The sequence below is a fragment of the Gossypium hirsutum genome, chromosome A11 (assembly GCF_007990345.1).
Source record: "Gossypium hirsutum isolate 1008001.06 chromosome A11, Gossypium_hirsutum_v2.1, whole genome shotgun sequence".
In the NCBI taxonomy this organism is placed as follows: Eukaryota; Viridiplantae; Streptophyta; class Magnoliopsida; order Malvales; family Malvaceae; genus Gossypium; species Gossypium hirsutum.
This window is the reverse complement of record NC_053434.1, coordinates 2,170,639-2,195,180: the sequence shown is the minus strand read 5'-3', so window position 1 is coordinate 2,195,180 and position 24,542 is coordinate 2,170,639. Positions and strand designations below refer to the sequence as shown.

The 24,542-nt window shown below is 32.8% G+C and overlaps 3 protein-coding genes, 1 non-coding gene and 1 pseudogene across 4 annotated transcripts; all 5 read right to left on the bottom strand.

Moving 5' to 3' along the window:
- Positions 1 to 2,147: 2,147 nt before the first annotated feature.
- Positions 2,148 to 6,781, bottom strand: LOC107923480 (cellulose synthase-like protein G3; annotated as a pseudogene).
- A 542-nt stretch (positions 6,782 to 7,323) lies between these two features.
- LOC107924260 (auxin response factor 9) lies at positions 7,324 to 11,999 on the bottom strand. The gene is made up of 14 exons (XM_041080517.1): positions 11,363 to 11,999; positions 11,151 to 11,266; positions 10,926 to 11,021; positions 10,609 to 10,665; positions 10,365 to 10,517; positions 10,184 to 10,268; positions 9,951 to 10,041; positions 9,659 to 9,823; positions 9,465 to 9,578; positions 9,302 to 9,374; positions 9,011 to 9,164; positions 8,314 to 8,921; positions 8,036 to 8,223; positions 7,324 to 7,936 (listed from the first exon to the last, which is right to left on the bottom strand). Exons 1-14 carry the CDS (start codon positions 11,415 to 11,417, stop codon positions 7,798 to 7,800), a joined length of 2,094 nt encoding a protein of 697 aa, XP_040936451.1. The 5' UTR covers positions 11,418 to 11,999; the 3' UTR covers positions 7,324 to 7,797.
- A 5,011-nt stretch (positions 12,000 to 17,010) lies between these two features.
- On the bottom strand, positions 17,011 to 18,557 carry LOC107922875 (uncharacterized). Its single transcript, XM_016853079.2, has one exon. The coding sequence runs from the start codon at positions 18,252 to 18,254 to the stop codon at positions 17,187 to 17,189; it is 1,068 nt and encodes a 355-aa protein (XP_016708568.2). The 5' UTR covers positions 18,255 to 18,557; the 3' UTR covers positions 17,011 to 17,186.
- A 1,322-nt stretch (positions 18,558 to 19,879) lies between these two features.
- Positions 19,880 to 19,952, bottom strand: TRNAA-CGC (transfer RNA alanine (anticodon CGC)). Its single transcript has one exon. It is a non-coding gene; the product is annotated as a tRNA-Ala (tRNA).
- Positions 19,953 to 20,868: 916 nt separating this feature from the next.
- LOC107924225 (uncharacterized) lies at positions 20,869 to 23,978 on the bottom strand. Its single transcript, XM_016854569.2, has 7 exons — positions 23,741 to 23,978; positions 23,498 to 23,564; positions 23,349 to 23,410; positions 23,176 to 23,265; positions 22,931 to 23,070; positions 21,437 to 21,491; positions 20,869 to 21,322 (listed from the first exon to the last, which is right to left on the bottom strand). Exons 2-7 carry the CDS (start codon positions 23,562 to 23,564, stop codon positions 21,146 to 21,148), a joined length of 591 nt encoding a protein of 196 aa, XP_016710058.2. The 5' UTR covers positions 23,741 to 23,978; the 3' UTR covers positions 20,869 to 21,145.
- Positions 23,979 to 24,542: the final 564 nt, after the last annotated feature.

Sequence of the window (24,542 nt, the reverse complement as noted above, 5' to 3'; positions counted from 1 at the left end):
ATATTAAAAATTTATATAAAAATGAAATATGAAGTTTTAATTGGAATTTTTATTGATTTTGTATAAAAAGATAAATATTTGTATATAAAAAAATATTTTAATTATTTTTTAATTAAACTGATAATCGATTGACTCGTGACATTCAATTCTTACAAATTTAATTATAGCAAGTATATAGAGAGAGAAAAGGGAGGGATCTTTAGTTTTACACCGTTCCTTATATATTTTTAAATGTTTAATATTTTAATGATTAAATCATTGAATTTATCAATATAATTGTACTTGTCATACATATAAATTTTCAAATCGAACCGGTATCCCTATCATATCATTCTAAAAAGGTACTGTGTATATTAATATTTATTAAATAGTTAAAAAGACTTTACATAAAAAAAATAGTTAAAAAGATTTAATTTACGTTCAATTTAACATAAAATAAATAGTTAGAAAATATGATGGTTAATCATTAAATTATTAATCCTACAAAAATATATAGAAAGTGTAAATACACTTTAGTTTTACATTGATATAAGTGAACCCTCCTCATATAAATATATATTTAAAATAATTATTCGCTAGTAATAAAAAATAAAAAAACTCCAAAGTTAAAATTTTGTCATATATTTTTTATGTAATAATTTTTTTTATTTTTTAAAGACCTGATAATATTCTAATTTCACACTTCCATTAATATATGTATAGAATAATTACACTAATATGGTAGACTTGTTTTATATATAATTAATGAGTAGGGAAATCTGAATAATATTTTTTGTGATCACCACCAGCCAGCAGTCAAGTAGCCCAGTTTTCACGCCGATTAATCGGAGAATTTTGATTGCTTTGAAAATAAATTTTCAGGAAAACTACAGAAACTTAATCATTTAGTCTACTATCTAAAATCTTTTTCTATGTCCACGCCGATTAAACAAGGAATTTTCTCTTTTCCATTGCCGTGAAAACGATTTGCACCACCGGAAATGTTGACTCTCACACCAATTTGCAATTCCGATAACAAACAAAGCTTTTGATATACGCCATCAGTGTGCATTTCACCGCTCCTTTCACATATAAACTTGTTTTTTTTTTTAATCTGTAATTTATTTTTAATTTCTTAATGTATTTACTAAATTGAGTTTAGTGATTAATTTTTTATATTCTATCAATCTATTTTAAAAAGTAGGTGCTGATAACAAATTTCAAAATTATAATTTTAATTATGTAAATATAACTGATTTTGGTTGTAATATAGAAGGTGTGGATTTTTTTTTTCTTTTTTCTTTTTATGGCTACAAACAATTGTGGGACATTTAGACAAAAAGCCTTGTTGTCAACTCCCATACTCAAAAGCAAAGGATTGTGAGCCAGTTGTTGCTGTTTCTTACTTTCAATCTTGTCACTATTAGCAGACTTGATTTACCAACATGTGCATTTGTGCCCACTTATGTTTTCTATTTCGAATTTTGAGATGATAATATATAGTATAAATTTAGATAGCTATTATTTTAATAATGTAGTATTTAGAAATTCATTTAGTAATTAAATTTAGATGTAATCTTTTGTAATTATACAAAGAAAGCATGTTTAGGTAATCATTATAATTAGTAGTTTTTGACGAATTAAGTATAATTGCAGCACTTAATCACAGTTTCCAATTCTTACAAGAAATATGAGAATTAGAGTAATTACACATATAATTACATTCAAATTTAATTTATAAAAAATCTTTAACCATATGATTAAGGAATAAGGTGAATAATCACTTTTCACGCGGGTACCTATCAGTCAATTACTTATAACGTACGTACCTCTGCTAGATTCTCTTAAACCAAAAGCGCCCATCAATATTTTACTATTTTACCTATTTAGAAACTCCTTTATCATGCCTATTTAGTTTTGAGTGAAAGGATATGTCTTCGACAAGCTTTAGGTAATCGTTCTGGCAATCATACTGTTCTTTTAGCAAATTTCGGCACCAAACTCATAGAAAAAGAAATCCACAATCGATTATCTAAATGTTTTTAAGTTCCAAAGAGTAAGCAAAGTTCGAACAAAGGATCTACCTATGCTTCTCCACCCGCAAGTTCTCGCATGGATATACTTTTGGTGTCTGCTAAAAAAATACATTATATATAAACCAAATGAATCTATAACTGATATAAAGGGTTAATAGTTTTGCAACTTCAATTAATTCAGTTAATTATAGTTAGGGTCGAATAATAATAAACTGATTGTTTGAAGACCTCTACACCAAAGAGAGGAATAGATGGACTGCAAAACGATGCCGTTCCCTCCCATGATCCTCGACGTTACATTGCTCAATCTTCAGCCATTTTTTGCCCTTGGTGGATTCACGTAGCCAATCCTATGGGCCATTGCCCATCAACGTGGGATACACAAAAACGAAACCGGCTCAAAGCCCATCAATGTTGACCCATTAAAACCAATTTATTGATAAATAGATCTTACTTCACAGCAATAATGCAAGTTAAAGAAAGCAGTCAACACAAAAACAACTGTGTAATCTGTGTTCCTAATATTTCAACTAGCTAGCCACCATGTCACTTGAGAACAAGAGAAGCTACTCAATTAACAGCCAATACCAGAGTTGTTGCAGTAAATGAAATTCTAATAGGCATTTTCCCTTTATCACTCCTCAATACCATAGCTTCATAAATCGGCAGGTAATTAAAGCTGATAACAACAATGGCATTAACCCCATTTCCTTGTTGCTGCCATTGACGAAATGAATCAATCCATAAGTGACTGAGAATATGTTGACAATTGCTGCCATTGTTAGTGGTACAAACATGGCAATGACACCCCAAATTCAAACAACCCCTGCTCGTATCTTTTCCTTTGCTCATCGTCGATTGCCTTTCTGGTGACATTGAAACCCTGTGTTGGAATCCCAATGGATTTAAGCAAGAACTCGGTTAACCCAAACAAGAAACATGAAAGCCCTTTGATCATCCACATTCTCTGATCACTACACCATCTTTGTATTGTTCCCCCACCAACACAGTGCTCTAAGAAATCTTGCCCATATGCTCCAAGAAACAAAAACACGTAAAGGAGAAACCATGGCTCAGAGACATTTGGGAAGATATTGAGACCATTGAGGAGAGCAAGTTGAGGGACAAAGGAATATGTAGTGATTGGAATTGACAAAATGGAAGAATATGCATAGCTTGAATAGCCTAACCCCATGAACAGCCCCATAGCTTTAACACCAAATGTTATTGGACTGTATCTTGAAGAAGCCACTTCAAGGAGACCAATTTGCCACCTCTTGTTCTGAAAAGGAACATCAAGAAGGTTTAAGGGTGCATAACATCAAGAAGGTTTAAGGGTGCATTTCCCATAAATGCAGCCTTTTCAGGGTTGCAGAATATGGACCTCCATCCTTCACATTTCAGTCTAAAACCTGTGTAAAAGTCCTCCACCAGTAACCCATATCTAAACCCAATCTGCACATATCACTGTTTTGCAAGCATGTATAATCACAACAGCAAAAGCCAAAGGAAACATGTATGTATGTATGTATGTATGTATGTATGTATGTATGTATGTATGTATGTATGTATGTACGGCCACAGGTTATCTTAGAGCCCCATTTGCTCTGGTTTTCATAATTGCATCCAGCTACTCGGTGAGCAACTTCAAGAACTGATGGAGAAGTAATGGGATTGTCCACAACATAATCAGGACTTAATTCCCTGATTTCCGGTGAAACCAAAGTTGACGGGTCTCCGAACAAAGATCGCTGGCGAATAAAACAGCAAGTTCCCATATAATTAGGTCCGGATAACCCATCTAAGCCAGAAGGATTAAGTTTAAACAAACGTATAAGCCGACCAGCATAATTATCAGTCTCATTTAGACCATGGAATTCTTGAGGAAAGTGAATGTAATCCAATCGATTCCGGATTTCAGGGTCTAACACATAACAAAAGGCACGAAAGGGTGTTCTAGGATCATTCCAATACGTGTTACAGTCTTAAGGATAAAATTATAGGCGCATTTGTCATAACAGCCGAAACACTAACCTTCAAACACAAAATTGACCATATAAGTAGATCCACATGTATATAAACTTAAAAAAGTAAAGTTCATATATATATATATATACATTAAGGGCACCGGGTTTGAAATGGTGAGGAGATGTGAGGTGCTCTTCTGTGTAGAGACATAAACCTGGTTTGGCAAACAACGGCCTGTAATGTCTCTGTCTTGGTTTTTCTCCAACAAAACCTGGTTATTGACAAATAACAACGTTGTTATGTCGATTGACATGCATTCATTGATTTCTGACATAAATGTTGTGTTGAAAAACCTGAATCAGAGGGATGGTTTTGACAGGTAAATCCATGATCAGTACTCCATTTACTGAAAGCCTGATGAACTTTATCGTTGGTTATGTACTCATCATAAACTCTTCCGGTTTCAACAACGTTTTCTTTTCTGAATTTCATGCTCTCATACATTACCTGCAACAATTTTAACCCTTAAAATTTTACAATTTATTACTGTTTATGTCACTATCTTCGTACCTTTATGCCTTTCACTCGAATATGAACTTATATCGACTGGTATAAAATTATATCAAATAGACTTGGGGCAGATTTTCCATTATTTTGGGAAATGACGATTACTTATCTTTAATGTACAAATTAGTCCTTTTTTAAGTGACTAGTGATTTTTTATTTAAGTGAAAATAACAGATTAAATGTAAAATTTTGACTTGGTTAAAATATGCTCTAGGTCCATGTACTCTTCGTATATTTGAAATTTAATCTCTTTTACTTTTATTTCAAGATTCTTTTGTCAAAATTATTTTTTTTAAAATTTAGCCCTCTTACTTTTTGGATTTAAAAAGTTAATATTGATAAAATTTTTTTGTTAAATTCATGTTTATTACAATAGTAAAAAAAAAATTTATATGGCTATAATGTGATGATTTTTTTTTATTTCAAAATATCACGCTAATGAATTTAACAAGAGATCTTTATGGTGTTAACAATTAAATTTAAATTTTAAAATTTTTAAATTAGAGAAACTAAATTCTTAAAAACAAAAGTTGAGGGACTAAATTTTTAAAAATAAAAATTGATAGACTAAATTCTAAATATATAAAAATACAAAAACTTGTTCCATATTTTATTTATTTTTTATTTAGATACATATAAAAGCCATGTGAGTTAAAAAGTTTCATTGTAAGCTAAATATTTATTTTACCTAATCTTCCCAGGTTCAATGGTTCTTGAGCAATTGGATGCAAAATATTCGTCGGGGCTCCTCGTCGTTATACCGTTCTTCCTACAAAAAGGTAACCAATAGGCGGCAAACTTCGCAGCTTCCATGAAGGCAAAGAGAGTTAGAGCTGATCCTCCATTGTCGGATACTCGTACGCCATCACAGATAACGCTGTATTCACCACCCTCGTCGGCGGATCCTTATACAGATCCGCCGTGCAAATGAAGACATCCAACCCCGGCAAATCACTTGGTTCCAAGAACTTTTCAATGTTCTCAGAGATGAACAACGATAGTGTTAAAGAGAAAGAAACAAGAGTTTCGGAGGGAGAAGTGTCCGAGCATGGCAAAAGAACAAAGCAACGAAGGCACAGGTGTAAACTGCCGCAAACACACGGTTTGGGACCGTCCATCGTGAAGGCTTGAGCGTGTGAAGGAGCAGAGGAACATGGGCGGCGGTGCAAATCTCTTAGACATGGCTCCTCCATACTTTTTGGCGAGTAGTCACCATAAATTGTTTTTCTCCTCCAAACTTTTTGGCGGGTAGTCACCATAAATTGTTTTTCTTTTCACAAACAAATCAGCGAAAATGGAAATGGAATGTATGAAAGACGATACGAGCTCGTAATCCAAGTGACTAGTATAGTCTTCGTCAAGGCCAGCAGTACCAGTCACGACTTTTTGTTGAGACCCAATCACGATTGTAGCGTCCACTAAAGTCGTTATAGTATAGTTAAGTCAATGACGTGACTGACGCACTAGCTTCATGGAAAACTATTTCTTTTATTTTTCAGGTCGATACTATAATTTATGTTGAAATTCCTGTTTATTTCTGTGTTATTTTCAACATTCAAATTTACATTTCCCTTTTACATCTTACCACTTGATTTTATAACTTATGTTTATTTTATCTCTTTAAAAATGCAATAAATGATTCTTAAAGATACAATATACATTATTATTATATTAAACATTTGTTGATTTAAACTTAATTTGGATCAATGATATATTTACTTACTATTAATATAAAAATAACGATAATAATAAAATTAAATATTATAACATAAAAAAAACTAAACGGAACACCCCAAACTCCACCTCAGTATCTAATTGAGTGGGTGCATCTCAGCATTGTAAAAACATCACTCTTTTACAAGCTATGTAAACGTTTTGACCAACCAATAAGAAGAAATGTCCGCGTTTGGAAACAAAAACTTCTTGAACGAATAAAGGATGTATTCTTTAATGTTCTCTGACTTCTGGCAGAAGCGTGCTTGAGTGACTTATTTATAGTCAAACAAAACATGGAAAATATGGATAGTTTTAGTTCCCATCAGAAGATTCATTTAATGCAGACTCATCCACCGCTCTAAAATAATTCATGGCTGAACCCTAATCTAATGAGGCCTAAGATAGATTACACCAGTAAACCGCTCCGTTTTCCCGCAATATGCCGTAGCCCAAAGTAGAGCTGAATAAAAGAAAAACGAAAATCGACTGAACCAAAATGTAAGTTCAAAAACCATTACTATCCAATTCTATTTTTTCTTTAATTTATAATTAATTAATTTTTATAATATAACAATAAACATTTATATTTAAAATAATGAAAATAATTTAAAAATTCTTGAAAATTTATTATATTTTAAAAATACTCATTAAATAAACTTTAAAATTTTATTAAATAATATTAAAAAAATTATAAAACAAATAAAAATTTTAAAAACCAAACCAATTTATAATAAACTGATATCACCCTACCCCAAGACTGCCTTTGCACGGTCAGCCTTGAGATAGCAAAAAATTGTGCTCAAATTCGACATTCACCATCGCTTAAAATCTGATTATATGAACTTAAACGCCAAATTATATAGTTTTTATTTGAGAAAACTAAACAATTACTAATTTTTTACTGTCCCAAGGGGGGAAACAACATTTTAAAGCCACTTAATTGACCAAACTAATCGGGGAAAATATTTAGACCAAACTATATAAGACATCTATAGCAAACTCTGCAACTTTAAAACTCAAGCCAAAAATTATATGATATTGTAATGTTCACAGCAAATGCCAATAAATGTCACCCTTCTAATAAAGGGCGATAAAATAAGATTATGACTTAAGCATCCTTGAATAATTGACATGATAATCAACCTAATGAGTATGTACAAATTAAACCCCCTATAATGACAGTGAAGCTAATTAAATTAATGGCAGCAGTATAAAAGCTGTAAGCAGCGACACTTTCACTCGCTGCAAACAAGGAATACACTGCCAGACCACATTTTATATTTACAAGCGCAGAAAATACCACAATTAAAGCACCCCAACCCACAACAAAGATTATAAGTATTCACATTTTTCCTAGTCTTAGCCTCTTATTCCGAACTAATTCATTAACAAATTCTTGGTTCTTCAAAACCCAGATGATGTCGTTTTAAGTCTCACAGCTCCAAAAAAATATGAGCTACTGATTAGGGTTTCATCAACTTCAGTGAAAAATAAACAGCAGGTTATGAAAGACAAATGGGTTCTTATTTTTTTAGTTTTCAGATGAGTCTGAACTTATTACCGTCCCTTCACCTTCGATAGAAGCCAAGGGAAGTTTGCTTCCCGTCTTCAGCTTTTTCACATCTTGGCTTGAACAAATAAATATTCTTCTTACCATGTTGCAAAATTCCCTGAATGGACATAAAATCAAATTCATAAACTAAATTATAGAAGAGATTTAAAATATATATACATGTAGGAAATAGTCCAGGCATTATCAGGTTACTTACGGCCATGGATCATCGCCTACAAGCATCATATCGCCTTCATCATCAGTGTAGACAATCTCCCACTTATTCCTAGGGCGAAGCTCTCCCTTAATATCAAACATCTCCTCCAGTTCATCTATAAGCTGATCATACCCTTCAAACATGGCCAAATCCACAGCACGACCTACGGCTATACCCTGCATCTGAACCTATTCCAATACACAAACCCCAAAGGGAGTTTTCTGTAAATTCTTCATTTGGATGAATTAATATTTGTGAGAATATTTAATTTTTAATACCTTTGTACGACTTCTTGTAAAACTAGAACAACTTTGCATGCTCTGGTTCTCTTTTGCTGATAACTGTAATTGTTCCAGCTTCTTCTCTTTAGAATCTTTTGAAATTTCAGACTTCTGATCAGAATAAGTGGATGATAGATTACTCGGGCCTGGTACTTCAGTTATACCCATTATCATAGTAGAAAGTTGTGCAGGTGTTCTCTCCAAAGGTGTTGAGCTTGCAGAATGGTTTATCAGATCAATTCCGAACAATCGGCAGCTAGCAGATGTCTCAGATCTCTTAGCCTTTTCAGTTGAATCAAAGGTTGAATCTTCGTTGAGCTGTGGGTTTGAAAAGCCCGAAGGAACAGGCCAAGCAGAGAATCTCGTTTTATCTTCTCTTGCTTCAGGAAACAGATGATGAGGAACACATGTGCCAGGAGAAGATAACCAACTTCCTTTATTCAGAGTCTTCACGACAGAGCTGCAACCACTGCTCATCTCTGTCCACATGTGGTGCCCCATAACAGGATTTTCATTTCCTTTTGCTTCGGCAGCAATGTTTTGTGGTGTTAGATCATGGCAATGTGTAACTCCAGAATAAGGAGCTGATGTCGTTGAAGATAAATCTATATTATTCAAATAAGATTGGATCATTCGATTATCAGAAACAAAAGCATAACAGAAGAGGCGTCAAATAAGGAAAACATATCTTTACCCGTGGCAGGAATTTCAGCAGGTGGCCGGGGCCTTTTGTTCTTAGCTGCAACTGGTTGAGTCAAAGAAGGTGGAATGGGAGCAGCAAAGGGTTCTATCTCCCACGGTGAAACCCTATCAGGCCTTGGGATAGAGGCAGGTTCATCCCATTGTACCTGTTGACAAATAGTAATTATAGTCCTCCGCCTTTCCCCAATCCCATATGATTATGAACAGATCAGACCAAGAACAATCGGTCTTATACTGCCAAAATTATTCAACTTAGACTTGAAGGAAGCATGTAAGAAGGTACCTTCAATGATCGCCATTTTGAATCTTTCCAAAGAGGAGAAAAATCTTCAACCCCCACGATCGTGCCAGAAAACCTTTATCATCAATCAAAGATAGGTTGAGTGTTTACAGAAGAGATCAAACAATCACGGATTAAAAGCGATCATGTAATTAAGTTCCACTACCTTCTCTCAGGAGAATCCTCCCCTTCAAACTTCATCTTAAATCTCATGCCAACAGCAAACTTATTACTAAGAGCCTCTAAATATTTGTTCAACCCAATGATGAACTGACTTGTCCTGATATTTTATACAAGACAAATATTAGTAAAGAAATATCATGTTTATCTCCAATGTTAACAAATCTGTAAATATCATACCTTGGCTTATAGTAGACAACAAAGAGGGTTTGTGTTGAAACTGCATGAGATGCAGTTGCAAGCACTCCTACATGCATGCTCTGACTTGAAATCACTGACGACGGCATGATGCTATGTTGGCGAACAACACGCCTCACTCCAACACGTAGCTCACCATTTTCCCCTCTAAATAGCCAAGTATTAAATGAATACCCCATTAACACGAGAGATGAACAAAACCAGAGAAAGCCAGAACATGCTCAGGGTGAACATAGACGGACATCAAAGTAGAAAAAATGCAAAAGTAATCTACCTCAAAAACACAAAGGAGTCACCAGCTACTAATCTCTTTGAAGTAACAAACGTACTCCATCCTGTTGTAAGCAAATGTCTCCTTGGTTGGCCTGCTCATTTAATCAGATACATATAAATAATGTGTACGAATAATGGAGGCTTAACGTATCTCACGTCTAATAAAACCATAGGAGCACTTATAATATCAAATGACTGAACACGAAAGACAACAAAAATCACGTGTTCATATACCTCTGAAAATATGCTTAAAGCGCCACTCATAACCATGAAGATCCTTTGCAACCAATTCCTGGGTTGGCGTTGCATCATTCATGTCCTTAAAGACATCCATGTAAAGATATCAAAAAAAAAAAGAGATTTAAAACAAAAAGTGAAGAAGGCAAAACAAATAGCACGATCTAGATACTCGTACCAGTTTAGGAAGGCAATCAGTAGCATGTTTGCGAAGAACAGAAAATCCTCCATGGGTGCTTGTATCTGATGCAGTTAAAACCTTGCAGAATGAGTGGACTGTAGGTCTTTGAGACTCAGGGGGGCACAGATCAGGGGTTGTTGGCTCAGATTGCTAGAGATGCAAAAATAAAAAATAAATAATTTCATGTGTATTTCAATACTTAAAAATGTACAAATCATAAAGGAAAAGGATTGATTCTTACACTTGGTTCCGGCAGTAAAGTCACTTGTGCATAAACTTCATCTGTTTCTTTTTCAGCCTAGAAAGTCCATGAAAGTTATCCCCAAATCAATCATGTTGACAGAATAATATAATGATCCGCTTAGTCAAAATCACTTAGAAATCTAACCGAAATCTCAATTTATCGAGCAGAAAAACAAATACTCCAAAAAAAAAAAAACAACAACAACAAACATTCTTCTCAAGATCAAAAACAATAATAGGATCCTAATAATTACTCCATTTTTATTTTCTCCGTAAACAAAAATCACAACTAGAAATCATAGCTGTTAATATTACCAGCAACTGAATATGAACGACACGGCAAAGAATCTTCGATGGAAGATTAAACAACGGAATCCTCTGATTCAACGTCTGATTCGTGGATGCTTCCAACTAAAACAATCCCCCACCAAAAATAGCAGTATCTCAATCAACAAATCCAAGAAGAAATTAATCATTTAAAAAAAAGGAAATTTGAAAAAAAAAAAAGAGTATGAATGCGAAAAGTGAAAAGAGGTTTGCCTGTTCCATATGTCCTTGAGGAAAATAATACACTCTCTGTTCTGCACGAGGAACCTCAACCAGTGGTCCGGCACATAACTTCCATAATTCCATGTACAGATCATCGCATCCATTTCCTATCAGTCAAAAGGAACATGGAAAGTTTCAAAAGTTTTCCAGGAAAAAAGCAAACAAAAACTAAAAGAAGCTGAATATTAGTGTTCTCTTTTTACCTTCAGAGGAGACATTATTTGTCTGCGAAAACGACTCTACCCGATTCGCCATCATTGAACTCTCTCTCAAAACTCTCTTTAAGTCAACAACAAGCAACTACAACTGTCAACAAACTCCAAAAACAAATTAAATCCTTCAGGCTACGAATTATTAACAAATCTAATTCAAATTCACTTTTTCTCTTCTCCGCCTCTTTGCCACACCGTATCAACCCCCAGATCTAACAACGTAATCAAAAACCACTTTCAACGTTGCAAAACCACCTCGCCAAACCGCTTTCCGCTTTCTATTTTCTTAACCCCTCGCAGAATCTCTCTGAAAAGTGAACGCCGTTGCAAAGAATCCCCGAAAACCGCTGAGCGTGTGTCTTATATTACGCGATTGTTGTCTGCCTGTCACTTTGATTCTTCCTTTCTTTGGTTTCTTCTCTTTAAGTATTGTTTTATTGCAAAAATTAACTAACTGACTTCACTAACTCTGGTTCCAGATTTAACCGGAGGATGGAGGAGTATGCTACCAGGGAGTGAACGTGATGGGTGATTTGGCGGCAAACGGCGCAACGCCGTTTTTTAACGTCGTTTCTTTTGTGAACGAATAATTGGTCTTTGCCGCCTTATTGGGGTGCGTGTGGTTTGGGTGACAAAAGAAAATAGAAACCGATAAACCTTTTTATCCTATGTTTAAAATAACTATATTAAATGAAGGAAAATGAGGAAAAAGAAAAAATTTGATTTTTTAAAATTATGTCCTTTTTATAAAATAATTTATATAGAAAATGAAAAAGAAAAAATAATAATTTACATTTTAAAATTCCTTTCCGTTTTTTTTCCTAATTTTTAACCATATTTTAAAGGAAAGTAAGGTATACTCAATTTCTCTTCTTTTTTTTGTCCTTTACTTTGTTTCACTTGAACTTTTCCCTTATTTGGATTGATATGGAAAAGTTCTTCTTTTCCGTTACTTTCATATCCTTTTTCTCTCCTTATCCCAATTTAAATATAGTGTGAAAAAAAGTTTAAATTTATAACACATTTTTAAATATTTTATAAAAATTAATATATTATAAAAAATTAAATTATGGCATATCACAGGCGAAATTTTTTATGTGATAATTTTTTAAATATTAATATAAAAACCAAGTTTAATTTTAGTTGATATAGTAAAGCTAAAATAATAGAGATCACGATACCTTCAATTTAAATCTTAATATGATATGTAATTTTTTAGATTTTGTATAAAAAATAAAAACACTTTAAAAATATTATTTATTGTTTTATATAAATAATAAGTTTTGGGCAATTTTATAATTGAGTTAAAATTTTAAATTATATAATAGATTAGTTAAAATGACAAAACAAAGTCAAAATGAAATAAGAAAATATTTTAACATCACATCTTATTCAAAAATAGATATATTAAATAAAGTATGAAATATTAGGTGAAATAAATAAAAGATATATATAATATTTAAACAATAAAATTTAAAAATAACAGTTATTGATAAGATTATAAAAAGTTGGTAAAATTAAACTTAAAATTATTTGTATTTTCCAATTTAATCAATAGTATGAAGTCATTCTATTACTAATGTTGTTTGGGGTTAATAGAAAGGCGTTAGGTATGATTTAGATGTTAATTGTTGGATGGTTTGTTGCCGTCTCTTGTGTTGTCTGCTTAGAAACAGGCAACAATATTTGGCTCGAGTTAACCCGATATGTTTTTTTTATACATTTTATTATGGAAATCAAGACTTGAAGTTTAGTAATTTGCCCTAAAATGGTGGTGATATTACGGGCTTCTGCCACACAGGATTGTGAGTCAATACGTGGGAAGTTTTGGATCTTGTTTATCATATGATGTTAAAAAACTCTGAACCATGTATGGTAGTCACATTTTCGTTCAATTTTTTTTTTTCATTTTCTAAAACTAATTCCTAAAACATTTTTTCCATTTTATGTGCATAAAAAACTTAAACGCGAGCTTAAGCTGAATAATAAATAATTAAATTAAAAGTTGGATATGAATACTGAGCTTTTTTTTTTACGAAATAAACGAAGTTAATCAAATATGATTAAACAAATTATGTTTGATTTTTATCATTTTAATTTTAAAAATAAATAAATAAAATTAAAACTTCGACTTCACTCGTACGAAAGGCTTCCAGTTTTTTTTAAGTAAGAAATTAGATAGTAAAATATTTGTTTAGGGACAAACTCAGAAACAGGTAGGTTAGGTATTGTATATTCTTTCTTGTAGTACCCTAGGGTTAAAATATAGTAGAATGCAGGAAACTAAAGCTAGTTTTCTCCTCGTGCTTAACTTTATAACCTGTCTTAACTATTGATACTTATGATATTATTTTATTTATAAACAAGGCAATGAATTTTATTATAATAGGATTTAAGTACTATGTGACCCCTTCTCCTTTTGAAAGGTTGATATTCTCTCTTGTTCAATATATATATATATATCCTATCGATTGCATGAGATTAATATTTGAATAAGATAATTGTAATGGAGGATTACGACAATAATAAGGTAGATTAGCTTTTTCATGTCATGTAAATTTAATAATAGTATCATGGTCGTTTTCGTATTAATATTTGGATTATATTTTACTTTTTTATTCAAAGAATGAGTAAATTAAGATTTATAAATTAGATTAAAAAAATTGATTATTTTTATTAAAATTTTCATATATTTTTATTATTAAAAAATTATATTTGTACGTCAACATAATATATATGTAGTTATTAATAAGTAATTAAATTGACAGATTTAAGATCTCTTGAGTCTAAGTTCAATTATTGGTGTTGATTTTTATATATTATTCTATATTTTTTTCCTTCACTCACGATATAATTGTCAAATTATATAATATTATTAGGTTTTTAAATTAAAATTTAATTATTTGTTTTCTAATAAAATGCTACTAATGGAGTGTATGTGCTTCTTTTCCTATTTTGGAATTGGGTTCAATTAAATAACCATGTCGATAATTTAATTAATTAAATTATTTTTTAACTGATTTTATTTAATTTGATCGAGAAAATAATTGATTTCATCTCATTTTAATACTCTTTTGATTTTATGGTACTAATTGAATCACGGATTTGATTAACCATGTATTTATTGTTTAAGCTAATTAATTAAAGATTATCTTCTTATTAATTGAAAATATTTATTCCACATAAATGTCAGTAAAAAACCGGTTAACATACCGGAAATAATTTAAAAAGGGAAGGACGAATGAATGGGAAATGGGCCGACAAGATAATTAAAGTTCCAGAAATACCCTTGCGGCTGTCCACCTATGATTAGGGCATTGATGAAAGTGGGCTAACGTAAGGGCAACAATATTATATTGCTAAAAAAAGAAAGAAAGAAGGAATAAAGAGACGTATGGGGGGGATACCTTAAAAATCAATAAAGAACGAAGCACTTGCGTTGGAATCCAATGTGAAAGGCAATAATGATATAGTTTTAAAAAAAGGTTTTGGGTTTATATATATTTTTTAAAGTAAAATGGAAAAAATTTTAAATTTAATTTAATAATTATTAAGTTAAATTTTAATTTAATAATTATTAAGTTAAATTTTAATTTAATAATTATTTAATTAAAAAATTTGATTATTCGACTCATTATATTATAATTTTAAACTTGATTATTGATATAAATTTGAGTGAGAGAAATAATAAATGAGCATAATCGATCTTCAATTTTCGATTCAACTCAAATTTATATTAAGTTTCAAAATTTGAATTAAGTTCGAGGTCAAACTATTCGGATTCATATTTAATTATACCCTATATATTTTTGTGTGTAGCCTAAATCGACAACAGTATATTTTAGTGTATCGTTATGTATTAATTAATATTTTAAAATGATTTTATATATCATATATACATATGTATTTTAATAACATGCATATAAATATATTAAAATATTGATAAAATTTTAAATTTGTTAATTTCAATTACTTAATTATATTAATTTTTAAAAGTAAGTATATAAAATAAGAATTAAGATGAAAAAAATGTTAGAAAAATTGGTGTACAACATTTTAATTTTATAGCAAACAACATGAAATAGTGGGTCTCGATATGAGTTGATATGGACACTAATGAAACTTAAACTATTTGATATTGATTTAAGATTGAAACAATGCATATCAAGCAATACTGAAACAATAATGACAATGATGATTATAATCTCCTGAATTATACATGTTTTGACTTATTGTTTGACTAGGTTAAGGGTTTCCCTTTCTTTGGATCAAAGGCAAAATAAATAAATAAGTAAATATATATCTTTATTTTTTTTAATGATAAAACATCATGTGATTAACAAAAGCAATGTCATTTAAACCCCACAATATTGGTGTAACATAATTGAGCTTACCTGTTACCACTAAAATCAGGTCAAATCCCACGTTATTGCCTTCTCATTGGCCTTTATTTATTTATTGGCTCCTAATTTAGTGCTTCAAATTAGGTAAAGGAGGAATCCGACTTAGATCCATTTATACCCAATCACAAGATACTTACTTTTGTTATTGCAATGTTTTAGTTTAGCCATAAAGATAATGACATTTTTTTTCTTTTATCATTTTAATCCTTTATTTTTAAATTTTAGTTAAATTATTTTATTTTGAACATAAAATTTTATAAAACTATTAAAATTTTAATGGTATTTGTATGCTAGCATGCATTATAGTTTAATGGCCAGTTTAGCATTGCTCTTTAAAAGTATTTTTAAAATAAAAAAATATTATTAATTTTGATATAAAAAAAATGTTTTGCAAAAGCATAAGCAAAAAATTTTAGCTTTTGCTCAAATGTACTTTTTAACCCAAAAACGATTTTGATTAGTAATATGTTTTAATTTTTAAATTTGTTTGTGAAATATACATGGAGTCTTTTGTTAGTGTCATTAAAAAATACAATGATTTGATTAACATTTTCATCTAAAAAAACAATTTAACAAAATTTCAAGGGTTGAAGGACAAAATTATATAACAAAAAAAACACTAACGGAAAATTTTTAATGTTTGATGAAAATATAGTAACAATGCCTTGTGTTAGACATAAAAACTACATATTTAAATGGATTTTCCTATGATTCTATTTTTGGGTACTCTCTTTTAACATTTTTTTTCCATAATTCATTATTTGGCCTCTAATATATTTTTAGTACGCCTCTGTTATATATTTTTAGTCCCTTTTTAAACAGAAGTTAAAACAATTTATTATAGACAATCACAAAGTACCACTAGTCAACAATTAATCAAAGTGAAAATTGTTTTAATATTATAATATTTTTTATTTAAATTTAATATTTTTATTTTAAATAAACTTAATTATTACACGACATTTTTTTTATTGGCTAAAGCATGCCATATGGTGCTTTTTTGTTGGTCAAAGTTGTTTAACAATTTTTCTTTACAATCGTTAGAAAATAGACAAAAAAAAATTGATGCTTTAGTTATTAAATTTAAAAAAAAAATTAAGTACAAAAGTGAAAAATGAATGAAAAATAGAATATAGGAAAATCCATTAAAATGTATATTTTTATGTATAACACAAGGAATTATTATTATAGTATATTTTGTTGTATATTGAAATAATTACATAAGTAGAAATATTGTAATTTGCAAAGTAAATACTACTAAAACACAAAACTTACATTGTCAAGGACATCATAATTAAAAAACTATTGAGCCCAATGGGCCTAACTATCCATTGTTACCACTTGGACTAACACCAAGAGACCCATATTTTTATTTCAGGCCACAAGAGAAAAGAATACAAATTGCAAAAGCACTAAAGACAAGTTGGACAATGGACTAACCCATTTTCATTACATTTCCCACAAATTTCCTTCTTATCCCCACTCGCCACAACTTTACGGCTCCCTCCGCATTCCAAACACGGCACGAACCGTACTCCGCCGCAGCCTCCGCAAGCCAGCCGCCCTACTCCCCTTTCCATTCGTGCCATACTCAGCATCTTCCCCAGTTTCCCCGTCTCATTCAGTTCACTCACCTCCTCAGCACCACCGAGGTACCGTCCTTTAGCGAATACCCTCGGCACACTCGCTTCGTCACCTAACAAGTTCCTTAACTCGTTAAGGAACTCACCATGCAACGACACGTCCCTTTCGTCGAACACCACGCGTTGGACTTCGAATATCCCTCGCACCTTGTTGCAATCCTCGAACGTACGCCGGACACCCCTCAACGACGTCGTGTAAATAACCACCGTGTCAATCCCTCCCGGCGGACATATCTCCGGGAACTCACTTAATGGGTCTCGTTTGGCCATTATCTTATCGTAATTTGCCATCCTTCCTTCTTTTAACCTCTCTTCCCTGTCTTTTACTATGAATATATTCTCTTTTAACTTCGACCCTACCGGCGGAACTGAAACTTGCGGCGACTCCGGGTTTTTTACCTCTGTCGGCTTCGTTTTTATTTCTTTTACCGGTGACTCGGTTTTTTCAACCGGTTTTGAAGATAACTTCGCATCTAACTCTTCTAAAGTATGAAAACTTAAGTTCTTACGAGGCTGGAGCTGAGTAACTTGTTTTGGTGGTTTTTGAGGCGAATTTGGAGCTTGGGGTTTCTTGTTCTCGTTGTTAATGGTGGGTTTAAGATCTTCAAGCGCTTTGCTAACTTCATCCCATGAGTGAGGAGCAGTTTCAAAGGCGTTGAGTTTCTCGAGAATCGCAGCAGGAACATGTGTGGGCTTCTCTTGGTTCTCCGACGGGGTTTGGTCCACCTTAACCCACGGTTCATCTATGGCGTTGATGTCGAATACCGCAAAGCTTGACGGCGGCGGACGGTAGAAATCCACGGTAGCGACGCTGCTTTTGGAAGAAGTGCAGCCCATTTTTTGTATTCTAAAAAATAGAAATTTGGGTGATATTTTCGTGACAGTATGGAGATTTGTGTGTGAATATATTTATGGAGGGGAAGTGAAGTAGAGAGAATTTGTGTGGTAATGCATGAAATGGAAAGGTTTTTTATCTTTTAGGCGCGTTACATCTAAATGTTACTGTTCTAAGCCTTGAGATATTGTGTGGTCTATGATTTAGCCACGTGTATGTCTGAATGACAGACACGTCTATTGAAGATATCTTGAGAAAGACTTTCCCTATTGTTTTATCCGATGTGGGAACATCAGTACCCATCGTGCCTGAAATTAGAGGTGTACGTTATTCGGTGTTTAAATTACGTGTACTTTCAAATTTCATTGTACTATTTTCAAAAGAAAAATTTTCATATAAATTTCCAAAAAATAAAAAATAAAACCTGATAAAAATATTTAAAATAGGTAATATAATTTTAATTGAAATGGTAATATTAAAAAAGTAAAAATTATATAATATATTAAATTTAATTTGTTAAGTAATTAATCTAATGGTAAAAGTATGTTCCATGTTTAATGAGAATATAAATTCTAACGTTAAACAAGAAAAACACAATCACGAGCCTCGAAGTAAAACTAAGAATAAGAAAAAGAATACAGATGTTCTCCAACTGCAGAAAAAATAAACACTTTAAGCCTTGCATGAGAAGATGGGAAAGGCTCCAACCACATTTCTGAACTCTTGGGTGGTAGGCTGGAAACCGGCCCTGTCGAATGTGTTAGAGGTTCCCGTTGATAACTGTCAAAGCCTGATGGTTTCCCACTACCAGCCACCAGGGAGAATAGAGCAGCTCAGTATATAGCAGTGGGTGGGGCAAATAGAGATGATAAGAACATTAATACATGCATTCTTTCACAAGCATTTCACATACATACTTTGTTCGACAAATATGTCAACAGTATCGGCATTGATTAAACGATCCTACATCGTTTCCAAGGGGCTATATCTGCCCTGGCATTCCAAAATGGAAAAGGCGACATGAACGAAGCTGTCATGCCAACGATGCCATTGATACCGAGGTTAGCTTGGGGCTCATAATTACACAAAGAGGGCTTCACGATCAGTCCCCAAACCATGCTCTCCCATGGTCTGTGACTCCATCTTCCTCGCAGCTTTCTCGATGTTCGGCATATTCTTCTTGAAGGCATTGTTACATTCAACACTTAATCTTCCTCACAGCTTCGGCTTAGCATTGTTACAGCAAGCGAATTGATAGCACAAGAAGATGTTAAAACTGCGAATCAAGTTCAACCATGCAACACTTCAAACTAGAATATTCTATGATCAAGCACAGGACACACAGAGATTGTTTCAACTGCCAAAATGATTAGTATATTTGCTTTGGAATACCGGCCAGTAGATTGTTTCAAATGGGGTGGGAGAGGTTAAGTTGCAGTTTGTGAGAAGCTATTTGTCGAAGCTTGTTCTCGGTCATCACATTCAAGTCGGCTTCTTCCAATAGTTGTTGATTCATCGTTTTCTCTATCGTCTCTCTGGTTTCTCCGTCCATTTTCTCTGCGCTTTGCCTCTGAGTGATTATTAGATGTAAAAATTAGAGAAGAAAGTTTCTCGCAAAAGAAAAAATTGGAGGTGCGGGGAATCGAACCCCGTGCCTCTCGCATGCGAAGCGAGCGCTCTACCATATGAGCTACACCCCCATGGCGATATAATCTGCTTAAACATTATACAAATTTGTATTACATTATTTGATATCTGGACCAGATAGGAACTCCCATGGAAACTAGTTTATAGTTTTGTTTCACAGGGAGGCAGAGACAAGACGAGAACAGGGCGGCAATTGGCGGCATTAAGGGTAGTTGAAGGAGCAGGGGGTGTAGGTGTACTTTTAGCCCTTTCAGTTTTTGGTATGGGCCTTTTGGCCTTTTGGGATTGTTTAGTGTTAGCTAAACGAGCCTCTGTGAACAACCTGCTGCATGCTATAAGCCCACAACACGAATCAGCCTTAAATCACTATTCACTACTCCAAACAATATCGTGGAATAAAAGTTTTTATGAGTGAAGTCGGATTAAGTTTGAAATTATGGTTTTATTATTGTACATAATTACTTAAAACACATCTCGAATGAAAATATATTCTACATTTTAATTAAATTTATTCATATTTGTAAATAATTAATTTAATAATATTTAAATAAACTCATATTATATTTTTTAGTTTTTTTAAGAATATATATTACTTTTTAATATCTAATAATTATATATATGCATTTCTTTTATTATCATTATATTCTTTTTTTAGTGAATTTATAAATATAAATATAAATAACTTTAAAACATATTTTTAATATTTACTTTAGTATCATGATTTAAATATTAATAAAGGTATTTATGTATTTTTAAAATAAATACTAAGTTTAAAAACATAGCGATTAGCATAAATGATAGATGAAAGCCCAATACATATTTGACTTTATATTTTTATCAAAATACTTTCAGATTTTGCATAACCCAACCCTTGTTCAAAGCCTGCTATTGAAATAAAAACTTCCGGAATATCGACTATATTTTGAACTGAAAATGACCGGTATTACCGAACCTTTGCGCACTACAAGCTCAATAATATCGGTTAAAAATTTAACAGAACTAACAAAATGAACAACCCTATTTGTATCAATTCTCAAGGGGTACAGTCCACGAGCCAATTGAAAACTAAGGAAAATCACTATACAACTGAACTGTCACTTTCTCACGTAAAATGTTCGCATAAGCGAGTTTATTTTCATGGCGAAAGTAAGAAAAACAAGCATCTATCATGCCCAAAAAAGACGAGATAGAAGAAGCTGAACAGCTTGTCCAGCAGCAGAGGGGAATACTACGTCTCACAACACCATCAGTTGCCAAATCGGCCTCTTCTCCATGGCATTCTTTGTCGACTGCTGCCGTTACGTTGTGCAGGACCATTCATTCGCTCTTTTTTCATATTGGCAAACAACGAATCCAGTGTATGAGGCCTTTGCTTTGTAACTACATTCCCTTCTTGTTGCCGTTGCGGCTGGTGCTGGCGTGGCTACAAAGATAAAAATTGCCAATTGACATCAATACAGAATTACTTGTGTAACATGCGATTCATTCAAATGCTTTAAATCACGAAAATGTGACTTCCATTGAGATAGAAGAATACCTTTGCTGCAAAACCTCCATTCTTAGCCCTCCTCTGAACAGGTGGTACACCAGTCCTACACCAAGAAAATGAAAACCATGAATGGATATCTGAAACAGTAAAAAACAATAAGAGAGCAGGTCCAACAAGAGAAAAGCTTTCACCCAACAAGTCCAGCAACCAGAATCAATACGGTGAAACTTGAGGAGCTTTTCATCAGAGGAAGAATGCAATTATTTCCAACAAGCAATAAAATAAGACAAATCACCATCTGCTTGCAAGTACTCATCAAATTTCCGGTAAGCTCAATCTGGGAATGCTGCGCTACCACTAAAAACACAGAAAACCCTCCAATGCAATAGCAGAACTGGGGGAAGTCACAAGGGTTGATTTCCCAGAATGTCAGACAATCAGCAAACTTCCGTTTGAGTAACCTCCAAACCCCAACTTGTGAAGAAAATCAACACTCGCAAATGCCATGAAAGGTTGCATAATAGATGTCAATTTACATCCGAATTAACTAGATAAAAACAACCAAGTCCCTTTCAAAATTCCTCCCAATCCGATATTATTCCTGCTTCACTTCTAGCTAGAAAATTTCAAGATGGCACCAGTGGCAGCAAACTGTTATCTTTGCCAACAAGCATGCATTTCAAGTCATGTATTACTGTGACTATCAATCCAAGGTTCTCAAACATAGCTAAAACCCAGTCACAAAATAGGCAATTAAGTGGCATCCTAGAAATGATTGGAAGAATGAAGAATCAATGCTAGACTCGGAAAAAATGGCTCATTCGGTTAAACCATAGCCTCTGACAGGTTAAAACTAGTTGTGAAAATTGATGGATAAGCAACCTCCAAATGACTAAAGGTGTTAGTCAAAGAATCTTAAGTGGCCAAAGCTAATTGATGAAGAAAATCAAAATCAGGGCAATGACCAAGCAGATGGAGCTACAGCACACATAAGCATGTAAGCAGACTACCCAATTGACATTTCAAAAAGTTTGTCCAATCACATAACAACGTCATTCCTCGGAATGCATGCATACAGCTCTTGTGCGATTGCAATTATCAAATTAGTAATGTTACTTCTCTAGATCCACCCACTTCAAACATGATAAACACATTTAACACTTGCTACTCCATGCTTCAATATCCATCCCATATGGCAGAAAACCAATTCCACGATCAGCACCACTTAACCTGATTAACGAGCATTGCACATCAAGGAAATAAAGAACTAAAAGCATACTATTTTGGGTAGCGTGCACAAAAACCCTAAACTTTCAAGATAACACCAAGTTAGGCCACTTCTCCGCAAGAAAAGTAATAAAAAATATAGGGAGTTCCACATAACATGCAACTTGAATTAAGTTAACCAGGACCACTTTCCAGAGGTCATCAATATTGTAGAAGATCCATTATTTACCTGCAATGATTCAATGAAAAAAATCAGCTATTAGAATCATAGCTTCTAGCATAGAGCATCAATATGAGCTATTAAAATCCATTTACCTAGGTTTGTTCAAATTAGCCACCCTGACGCCATTTACATTCTTAATTCGAACTGGGGCAACTGCAGCCCTGCGTGCAGCCTCAGCTGCCAAAGGGAATTGATTCCCCGGGATGTTTGATCTTCTTTGAGCTAGAACTCCCTGATTATCATACACAGAGTAGAAAGCAAATATACATGGTTAAAGGCAATGTCTGCAACAAGAATGTACTGCGAATTTTTTATCAACAGCAGTAAAAATCCACACCTGTCTGACAGAGGACCGCGAATCCATATACTGTCGAACCTTCAAAGCCTTTGCTTTAGCAGCATTATTAAAAGGTTTCGGACCTTTATTCTGATCGTAAAAAATAGAAAATATTAGAATATCACCTCAATATTAGAAACAATATTTTTTCCCTTGAGCAAGAAATTTCTTACCAGTACCCTTCGCTGCTTCTTGGTTTTATTTGAACTAGTTTTTGACATTTTAATGATATCATCTAAATCCAAAGAAAAAAACAAAAAATTAGAAATCCGTTTCTCGTCAAAAGAACAACTTAACAATGCGCAAACAGCTAATAGCTCACCCAATGTCATGTCCATCTTCTTTTCTGTCAGAGCGATTGCTTCACTTGTAAGCGGTTTAGCTGCCATCTGACATATTTTAAAATTTAAAAAAAAAATCAGTTCCACCGTAAGAGATAGGAAAAATAGGGTCAACAAATAAAGTAATTCTTAAATCAAAACTAATTCACAGTACAGATATCGATTTGCAGATTATATAAGACGGATTCGAGAAAAGGGATAAAAGATTTGAAATCGAAACTAACCGATTCCGATGATTTGATGAATTTTGATGAGAAAAGCGCAAATAATTAAAGATTTGGGTGAAGATGTGGCTAGGGTTAGGGTTTTCAATGTTGTTTCTTCGGACAAGGGAAATAAAAGGGGGAAAATATATTGCAAAATTGCGATGATTTGGTTGCCAAGGCTGCGAACAACAAAACGATTAAACCTTCCTGGGCGAACAGAAACTGATACTTATATAAGACCGTGGGAAAGGCGGATTTTAACTTTCTATCAATTGTACAATAATTAGATTTCAAGTCCGTCTTTAATTAGGGATCATAATTATTACGTCACAGAAGTTTTGTGGGTAATTACTAAATTAGGGAATATTCCGCGTACAGCTCAGCATTAGATGGTGTTAGTTATTTAACAAATACGATCTGCCACGTCGGATTAATTGATATCTTCGTTATTTTATTTCTAATGTCCTTAATTAGTCCATAAATTTAAAATCTTAAAGTTTTAATAACATATCAATTAGGTACGTATTCAGTAAATTTGTCGAAACGGTGATTAGTTAGCCTGGTTAGATAAATTCGATTCAACTTAATTCGGCTTTGGATAATGTTTTTTATATGTAGGCTAATCAAACCCATTACGAATTCAAATTAAATAATAAAATATATATATTAAAATTTTTAATTTTAATTGTAATATATATAATATCAAATAAATATCTTATTATTTTTAATAGTAAAATAGGCTTGTTGGATAGGTTAGATTAACCTGACCATAGGCTTAAGCATAAAAAACATTTTGAAATTGACCCACACACAACTCTAG